At 40.6% G+C, this 10,087-nt stretch overlaps 1 protein-coding gene across 1 annotated transcript in view; it reads right to left on the reverse strand.

Moving 5' to 3' along the window:
- LOC311618709 (disintegrin and metalloproteinase domain-containing protein 2-like) overlaps nt 1-8,864 on the reverse strand; it is a gene marked incomplete at its 3' end in the record, with an annotated part of 63,602 nt that extends 54,738 nt beyond the window's left edge. The window contains exons 1-3 of the mRNA XM_084876260.1: nt 8,787-8,864; nt 8,091-8,167; nt 4,436-4,491 (exon numbers count right to left, since the gene is read on the reverse strand). Of these exons, the coding sequence (XP_084732386.1) occupies nt 4,436-4,491; nt 8,091-8,167; nt 8,787-8,844 (191 nt within the window). The 5' untranslated portion in view covers nt 8,845-8,864. The remainder of the gene's footprint in view (nt 1-4,435; nt 4,492-8,090; nt 8,168-8,786) is intronic.
- Between the last annotated feature and the right edge of the window lie 1,223 nt (nt 8,865-10,087).

Below are 10,087 nucleotides of genomic sequence, written 5' to 3' on the forward strand. Positions count from 1 at the left end.
GCATACCCCCTACTGGGGATGTGCCCACAACCAAGGTACATGCCCTTGACCAGAATCGAACCTGGGACCCTTCAGTCCCCAAGCAACGCTCTATCCATTGAGCCAAACCGGTTTCGGCTTAAGGTCATTTTTAAAAAAAGAGATACCCTAAAATTTGTTCCAGCAAACTAGAGGCCCGGTGCACAAAATTCATGCACATGGGAGGGAGGGTTGTCCCTCAGCCCTACATCCTCTCCAATCTTGTACCCTGTGGGGATTGTTCAACTGCCGGTTTAAGCCCACCTGTGGGATTGGGTGTAAACCAGCAGTCGGACATCCCTCTTACAATCCAGGACTGCTGGCTCCTAACCACTCACCTGCCTGTCTGCCTGATTGCTCCTAACTGCTTCTCCCTGCCAGCCTAATCACCTCCTAACTGCTCCCCTGCCAGCCTGATTGATGCTTAACTGCTCCCAACTGCCTTCCCCTACTGGCCTGATCACCCCCAACTGCCTTCCCCTACTGGCCTGATCACCCCCAACTGCCTTCCCCTACTGGCCTGATCTTGCCCCCAACTGCCCACCCCTGTCAACCTAATTGCCTCCAACTTCCTCTCCTGCTGGCCCAATCACTCTCAACTACCCTCCCCTGCTGGCCATCGTGGCAACCATCTTGTGGTAGCCATCTTGTGATGATGACATGTGAAGGCATTATGTGAGGGTGAGATGTCAACTAGGCTTTTATTATACAGGATATAAAATAATATTGGCTTTATAAAAAATAATAGTAATCTCTCATTGGGGTTTAAAAGCAAGCAGGATTATGATACATTAAAAAAAAAATGATAGGTAGAAAAGGCAACTGGAATAAAAAAGTTAAATGATCGCCATATCCAGTTTAGCTCAATGGAGTGTGTCAGCTTGAAGACCAAAGGGTCGTGGGTTCAGTTCCCGTCAAGGGCACATCCCTTGGTTGCAGGTTCTTCCCCAGCCCCAGCCCTGGTCAGGGCTCATGCAGAAGGCAACCACAAATTCATATGCGTTTTTCTCACATTAATGTTTCTCTCTGTCTTTCCCTCTCTTCACTCTCTCTAAAAATCAATGGAAAAATATCCTAAGATGAGAATTAACAAACAAAACCAAATTTAAATGATTTAAGAATATAGGGTAATTGGTAAAAGTAAAAGTTGTTTTTTTTTTAGATAAAAACTCAGGCATTAACATCTTAATCTAGAGAAACTAATGAAAGAAGAGTAAAAGGATGTATAACAAAAAATTTAAGAGGGGAGACATGTTATAATATAAAAAGTAAATTCATGAATGACTATATCATTATTAATTATATTACTATATATTCTATACTTTTTTATCATATAAGAAAGAGCTTAAGAAACCAACTATTATTACTGCATTATTTTTAATAATGCATTTTTATTTGTTTCAGGGAGGAAGGGAAAGGAAGGGAGAGAGAAAAACATTAATGATGAGAGAGAATCATTATTCAGCTGCCTCCTGTATGCTTCCTACTGGGGATAGAGCCCGCAACCTGTGCATGTGCCCTAGATCAGAACTGAACCCAGGACCCTTCAGTCCTCAGGCCCATGCTCTATATACTTAGCAAAACTGATTAGGGCACATATGTCAAACACAAGGCCCGCGGGCCAAATCCAGCCCACCAGGCCTTGCAATGTGGCCCGCACCGCGCTGTCATCACTGCACTCCACTGTCAGTTTATGACATTGTCAGTTTATAACTGTTCAGTAAACCATTCGGCCCGCGATTTAGGCTGGATTTTAGATTTTGGCCCCTTCTCTGATTGAGTTCGACACCCCTAGATTAAGGCTTTTACTCCATTTATATTCAGCTCTTCTTATATTTCTAAGCAGTTATACTTTACATATTTTACAACATATTAACATTCAATAAACAGTGTGCTTGTGATACTGGTAATTATTTATAGGATGTTTAAGCTGACCACTGGCTCACTCTCATGGGCATCACTTGGCATTCCAAAATAGTGGCTGACTGTAAGATTCTATCTGGATTTTCCCAATATATCTCTTGCAAAAATGCAGCATTTTTTTTTTCCCTTAGGAAGAAGTAATTTTGAGTCTTCCTTAAAATTGATATCATCCATTTTATATAAAACAACATTTTCCAAGCTTTATAATGTATGAAAAAATTATGAATTCTAGAAATGGTACACATCTCCATCTCTCTCTCTCTCTCTCTCTCTCTCTCTCTCTAATTTTGGTAACTAGAGGCCTGGTGCACAAAATTCATGCACAGGGCGGGGCGGGGGTTCTTTCAACCCAGCCAGCACCATCTTCAATCCAGGACCCCTTGGAATCCAGACCTAAACAGAGAATCAGACATCCCTTTCACAATCCTGGACTGCTGGTTCTAATTGCTCACCTGCCTGCTTGCCTGGTCATCCCTTCCTGCCCTCCTTGCCAGCTGAGTTGCCCCTAACTCCCCCCCTGTCAGCTTGATAGTCCCCAATTTGCCCCCTCCCTCCCCCCCACCAACCCAACTGACCTGGTCATCCCACACAGTCTGCTTGTTCAATCATTTGGTTGTTCCTCACTAACCCCCATGCTGGCCTGGTCACCCTATGCAGCCTGCTGTTCAGTCAGCCCTCACTAATCCCCCTGCAGGCCTGGTTTCAGGAAGCCATCTTGTGAGGGTGTAAGGGTCAATTTGCATATTGCCTCTTTATTATATAAAATGTCACTTGCAGACTTCTGCCTATCATTATTTTTAAAAGATTATTCTTATCATTTAAAAAAGGACCATTAAAATGTTGATGTTTCTTTATTCCTTAGTATTTTGTGCTTATTTTCCCCAAATTTATTAGCTGGCATGGAATTGAATTTGGCTAATTACAATTACATTCTAAGTCTGTAAGACATTCTGACATTGTATGTAAACTCTAAAAAAAAAAAAAAAAAAAAAAAAAAAAAAAAAAAAAAAAAAAAAAAAAAAAAATTATCACAATTCTTTCCACCTGAAAATCATCTATGTCCTTTCAAATAAAATTGAATATAAAGAAGCTAAAAAACAAGTCATCAAGTTTTGATAAAGATAGAAAATTATCAAAATTCATCCCCTATGAAACAACCTGGATAACCAAAACAGAAATCTGGTTCAACAGGAAGGAGAAAGGTGGGAGCTTACACTGTGGATTCAGGCTATTTAGTATATAAATTCAACATTTACTATATAAACTTTTAAGATTTTTAAAGGATAAAATAAAAGACAATGAAAAGCCAGTAACTTGAAACATTTACAAATGCAAAATAATGACATTCTGGATAAGTATAAATGACTAGAGACCCAGTTCATGAGAATCATGCAAGAGTAGGTCTTCCTTCCCATAGCTGCTAGCACCAGCTTCCCTCTAGCACCTGGGACCCGGTCTTCCCTCACTACCTCAACTTCATCCAGAAAGTCATCTGGAAGGATGTCTGGTCTAATTAGCATATCATGCTTTTAATATTATGGAGTAGTGGCCCAGTGCACAAAATTAATGCACCGGGGGTGTGGAGCCCCTCAGCCTGGCTGCACCCTTTCCAATCTGGGATCCCTCTCACAATCCAGAACCATTGGCTCCTAAATGCTACCCTGCCAGCCTAATGGGGCTAACTGCTCTCTCCTCTTGCCCTGATCCCCCTAACTGCCTAATTGCTCTCCCCTGCCAGTTTGATCCCTCTAACTGCTCTCCCCTCCTGGCCTGATCTCCCTAACTGCCTAACTGCACTCCCCTCCTGGCCTAAACCCCCTAACTGCCTATGTGCTCTCCCTTCCTCTCTGTGCCTTCAGCACCAGGTCCCGCCCTCATCCTGATGCCCCCTCTACCCGGTGGTGAAGCAAGCCTGTACATGCCTTCACCAGGAAGGGCCACCCCCTGAGGCAGCCTCATGTCCCAGTGGTGTAAGTCCCCACCCCTGTCCCTGCCCACCAGCTCCTGAGTGTGCACAGCCTGGTTCGTGACTGTGACACTGTTAGGACTGATTAGCATATTACCTCTTTATTATATAAAGTAGAAAGTAGAGGCCCCTTGCAGGAAGATTCCTACAATAGGGCTTCCTGCTTTGGTCTTCACTGCCCCACCTGCTTCTCTCCCTTCTCCACTGCCCCACCTGCTTCTCTCCCTTCTCTCATCCCCCGCCTGCTTCCCTTCCTTCTCTGCCATCCCACTTGCATGCTTCTCTGCAACTTCACTCCTTCTGCAGTGTTTGGATTCTTTCTACGCTGTCTTCAGTCTTCACTCTGGTTTGGATATGCAAATTAACCACCATCTTGATCTGGGTTAATTTGCATATTCTCCCTGATTGGCTGGTGGGAGGGGCTTGTGGGCATAGTGAAGGATGGTCAGTTGGCATGTTTCTCTTTTTTTAGGTAGGATGATTATAAATAGAACAAAGACAGGTAGTAAAATAATGTAGATCACCTACTTTTGCATCAGGTTCACAGTATATGTTTTTCCATCAATTTTAATGTTGTAAGACACCTAGTAGAAACGTATATTAGAAAAAAAACAAAAACAAAAAAACCACAAAGCAAAGTTAGAAGAATATTAAAAAGGAAAACTATCATTTTTATATTGTCAATAATTGCACTCTAAAACACACTACTAACAATAAAAAGAAATATAATTTAACACTGATGTATTTCAATTTCTACATGCTGAAGTACATTGTTTTAACCATTTTCTTCTTTTAATATCTAAAAATTATTAATCTATCCTAATTTCTGAAAGATATTTCATTTGGGTAAATTACTCTCCATGCCAGCAGAGCTGATCTTTATTTATTAACTAGAGGCCCAGTGCACAAAATTCATGCATTGGGAGGGATGTCCCTCATGCCAGCCTGTACCCACTCCAATCTGGGATCCATCAAGGGATGTCCTGGATCCAGCCTGAACAGGCAGTCAGACATCCCTCTCATAAAACAGGACTTCTGGCTTTCAACTGCTCATTTACCTGCCTACCTGATTGCCTCTAATAACTTCTGCCTGCTAGCCTAATCACCCCTTAACCACTCCTTGCCAGCCTAATCAATGCCTAACTGCTACACTGACAGCCTGATTGCCGCTAACTGCCCTCCCTAGCCAGCCTGGTCACCCCTAACTGTCCTCCCCTTCAAGCCTGGTCCCCCTCAAGTGCCCTCCCCTGCTGACCATCTTGTGGCCATCATTGAACAAATGGGGGCGGTCATCTTGTGTGTTGGAGTGATGGTCAATTTGCATATTATTCTTTTATTAGATAGGATTGCTAGAGTCCTGGTACACAAAATTCATGCATGGGGGTGTCCTCAGTTTGCACCCTCTCGCAATCTGGGACTGCTGGCTCCTAACTACTTGCCTACCTACTTGCCTGATCACCCATAACCACTCACCTGCCTGCCTGATTGCCCTTAACTGCCTCTGCCTGCCTGCCTAATCACCCCTAACCACTCTGCATGCCTTCCTGATTGCCTCTAACCACTTGCCTGACTGCCAGGTCACCCCTAACTGCTTGCCTGCCTGTGTGATCACCATAACCATCTCTGCCTTGGCCCCGCACCTGGGACCCATGCTTCCCTCCTCAGGCTGGCTATAGGCACCCGGGATCTAGAGCAACACCACCTTGGTCCCCAGCTGCAGGCACCTGGGCCCCAGCTTTGTCAGGAAAAACATCCAGAATGATGTCTGGTACACGTCCAGTCTATCCAGTCAAATTAGCATATTATCCTTTTGTTAGTATAGATAATACTTATAAACATACTCTGTTTCATATTATTTGTAACATTTGTTGGATCAATAAGCCTTATTGATTCAAAAAAAACTACTAATCCCTTACTATGTATTCAGTACTGTTCTAAACATGAGAGAGAGACATTAACAAAATAGTTAAATTTTGCTCCTCATGAATTTGACAGGTACAGAAAAATTATTTTTTCTGCCAATATTATTTTATTTTATTTATATTTAATCTAGTAATGATTGGTGTAAGATATTGCCCTCTTAATACATCTTTGTATGTTTTCTAATTTAACCAAACAATAACATATATTTTTGTATAAAAATAAAACTTGTAAAATACTGCTAAATGTCTTCACCTCCTTTTCTATGAAAGAGAAATTTAATGTCTACTTTAATTAAATTAAAATATATATTTCTTTTAAAATAGTATATTGAATATTTTAAGGCTTGTATTATCTCCATTAGGGTGACAAGTGGGTAGTTGTTAAGAAATATTTGCACTCAATTTACCAGAACATTTATGACTCAACTATTAGGTCTAGTAATAATTAATGTTGTTTTCTAATACTTTTTTTAAATCGAATTTATTTAAACAATACAACAAAATTTAATCAACAATATAGTTGCCGTTGTTTTCTACTACTTGTGCCCAACACTCAGGAAGCATTTTAATCCCTCTGTTGGAAAATTCTTGTGATTTTGATGCAAAAAATTCGGTCAATGCATTTTTGAGGCATTCTTCATTATTAAATTTTTTTCCAAGAAGAAAGTTTTGCAAAGAACGAAACAAATGGTAATTGGAAGGGGCAATATCAGGAGAATATGCAGGTTGAGGGAGAACTTCCCATTCCAACTGGCGCAGTGTTTCAGCAGTGATTCTTGCAGTATGCGGTCGTGCTTTATTGTGGTGAAGAATTACGCCCTTCCGATTAATCAGCGCAGGTTCTTTTTCTCTTAAAGCTTGGGCTAACCTTTCCAATTGGCCACTATACACTGCACTTGTAATGGTTTGGTTAGATGGTAAAAGTTCATAATGAAGAATTCCTTTAAAATTCCACCAAACACACAACATCACTTTTTTCGCATGCGAGTCAGGTTTTGGCGTGGGCTGCGGAGCCTCATTTTTGTCCAACCATTGAGGCCGCCTTTTCAAATTAACATACAGCACCCATTCTTCATCTCCGGTAACAATTTGCTCTAAAAACGGCAAACGGTTTTGACGAGAGAGGAGCGAACTGCAAATTGTGACTCTTTGATTACGGTTGTTGTCGGTCAACTCATGAGGAACCCATTTTCCAAACTTTTGGACTTTGCCAAGTGCACGCAATTGATTGGAAATTGTTTATTGTGAACAATTTAAAGTTGTCGCAAGCTCTTGTTGGGTAATTTGAGGATTTTGCACCAAAAGAGCTTGAAGAGCTTCTTGATCAAAATTGGACACACGGCCTCGACCACTCTTGTCATCTAACGAAAAATTTCCCTCGCGAAATTTCTCAAACCAACGCTGGCATTTTCTGGCGCTAACTGCATCTTGACCAAGAGCACTACAGATGTTTTTTGCAGCCTCACTTGCTTTTCTTCCTAATTGGAACTCGTAAAGCATGCAGTGCCAAATATGCTCTTCATCCGCCATCTTCTTAGCCCTAGTTCTGCAACAAAAACCAAACCAAACACAAACTTTTTCAAGCAAAACTTGTTAATTTCACTTCACACGTTCTGTAGATACCACGTGTTTGAAGGTTATGTCAATACAAGTCAACGCCAAGCAAGATTTTAAACGAATGTTTAAAACGACATTAATTATTACTAGACCCGATAGAAAGAAAATTAAGGTTGGGTGTATCAAAAAAACACTTTTTACTTTTTTAGAAATGATTCTAGAAATTAGTAAAAGAGATATAAAGCCAATTATTTCAAAGAAAAAGACATTGGTCCCAAAATAACTAAGATGGCATAAAAGACCAACCTTAATGATGAACATATTTGCAATAAAAATTTTTAAAAATCATCACATAGCACTTCATTAAATCAAAAGATCGTCATCCCACGTAAGGCTTACTTAACAGCAACAATTTCCTCCAACTTTAGCCTGGTGAAAGAGTAAGGAAAGAACCTCAAGGAGGAAACAAATTTAGAAGATAGGATTTGGGACTTTGATAATAAGCATCACTGCACAATATGTCTATGAAACATTATTTACCTAGGCTCATTTTCAAAAGTTTTTTTTTTTTTTTAGTCAAGAAAAATTGGGTATAAATATAAAATTTATCAAGTGTGCATGGATAAAATATGCCAGATTTACTTCTCAAGAATGAAATAGTCGCATTGTTTTTAGATTCTGAAGAAAGATTAGTGCTTAATTACATTTGATTCAACTCCATCTTTTGTGGTTGACCGTTTTTTCTCTGGAATTATAATTTGCACAGGTAGCAGCTCAGAATCTGTAAGATGCAAAATGTTTTGTTAGAGCAACACACATTGCCTCATATCTCCTCCTCTAAAGCCAGCCTAGTCTGTATACTCCACATATTGTGGCTATCTTTTTTCAATAATTGACCCTCAATCTGCGCTCTTTCTGGAGTTACAAGACTTTGTAAAGAGGAAGAGGTTTACTGCGATAGGAATACTGACTTGTGGGCCGTTCGTGGTAATTCTGGGGCAATAGGAGCAAGCATTCTCAGTACATATAAACTTGGGTCCTTTTGACCTTCCGGTGACAATGTCCAGGGGTAAAAAATGCAGAGTGGTTTATAATACACTGAACCCTGAGGCATCCACTCAAACCTTGCATGGCATCTCCCCACCCCCACTCGCCCCCCCCCCACCCCAAACTCTTTCCCCACCCCTATGGTCCCAATTACGAGTGGGAAAGCCCCCTGGCGAACAATGTGGATGTTGTCTGGGGAAGGTGGCAAGGTGGGAGTGGACTGGTGCTCACAGAGCGGGAGCCCCCACAACAGAGCTCTTTCCCAGAGAGAGCCAGCCTCTCAGAGGAAACCCAGAGGAACGCTGACATTCCTGACAGGTCGGAGGGGCTGGCGGAGGGGAGAGTGTACTTACTATCACTGCCTGTCTGTAGCCCGAGGAGCCCGAGGAGCAGAAACAGAAACCTCAGCATGGCTAGATGTCCCTTATCCCAGCCCCAGTAATGGCAGTTGCCTGGGCCAAAGGCGGTTGGAGGCGCGAGGAGAACCCTGCAGAGCACAGATGGGTTGGTGGGTGGGTGGGAAGGGAACGCGCAGTGAGCTGTGGAATGCCGGCAGTTTTGGCCCCTGAATCTATGCAGTAGGAGGGTTTGACTCCTTTCTAAGCCTCTTTGGGGCAAAACAAACGAACAACAACAAAAAAATAACAAACAAACAAAAACACAGCAGAATCACTTCCAGATGGCAGAAACAGCTAATGAACAGGAAGATCCATATATACTTCTTAAGAGAACTGAAGTTATACAAATACATATATTATTTTTCACAAATCACAGGCACAAAGTTCCACTAATATTCCAGTGAATAAATAGGTGAGTTAGCACCTCCTTAGATTAAGAAATGAAATGTAGAGCCACCAATGCCCCCAAATTGTCCTCTGACAATCATTACTTCTAACAGAGCAGATTGAGTTTGTCTGCTTTGGAACTCCATGTGAATGGAAGAAATTGCCATGTACTCTTTAATGTTTGAGTTCTTTCATTATAATGATTCCAATTTCCAAACATGTTGTAACTAGCAATAGTTTTTGTTTGTTTGTTTTGGCACTATTGCACATTGAATGAATATAACACCGTGTGTTTTTCCATTTTATTGTTAAAATATGGTTCACGTATAGCTGTGGCTATTAAAAATCATAGTTGGTTATTTTCTTTCTTATAATTCTCATATGGTGAGCATATGAATTTTTATTGAGAGTATTACTAAAGTGAAGTTGCCTGATCACAGGCTGTGATCTTAATGGCTACTTCCAAAGTGTTTTACATGCTGAGAATTACACTTTACATCAATGCGTGTTGTGTGTTTTTTTTTGTTTTTTTCTTTTCATTTTATTCTTGCTGGTGGACCTATAGATTTCCTGCATTTTGGTTTTAATTTGCATTTCATCATTGTTAATTAAGTTAATTTTTAATTATTAAGTTAACAATAACAGTTTTATATGTTTATTGACCATTTACACAGCTTCTTTTGTACATGCCTAATGAGATGTTGGTCCATTTTTAAATTAAGTGGCCTTGTCTCTTTCTTATTATATGTAAAAGCTAGTAATGTGGTCTACATATGATTCCTTTGTTAAACATAATAATTGCGTATATCTTCTAGACCAAAGCCTATTTTTATAGATACATGTTTATATTCAGAAATTTACCTTTTTAT

This window comes from Pipistrellus hanaki (assembly GCF_964339955.1).
Source record: "Pipistrellus hanaki genome assembly, chromosome: 3".
NCBI lineage: Eukaryota > Metazoa > Chordata > Mammalia > Chiroptera > Vespertilionidae > Pipistrellus > Pipistrellus hanaki.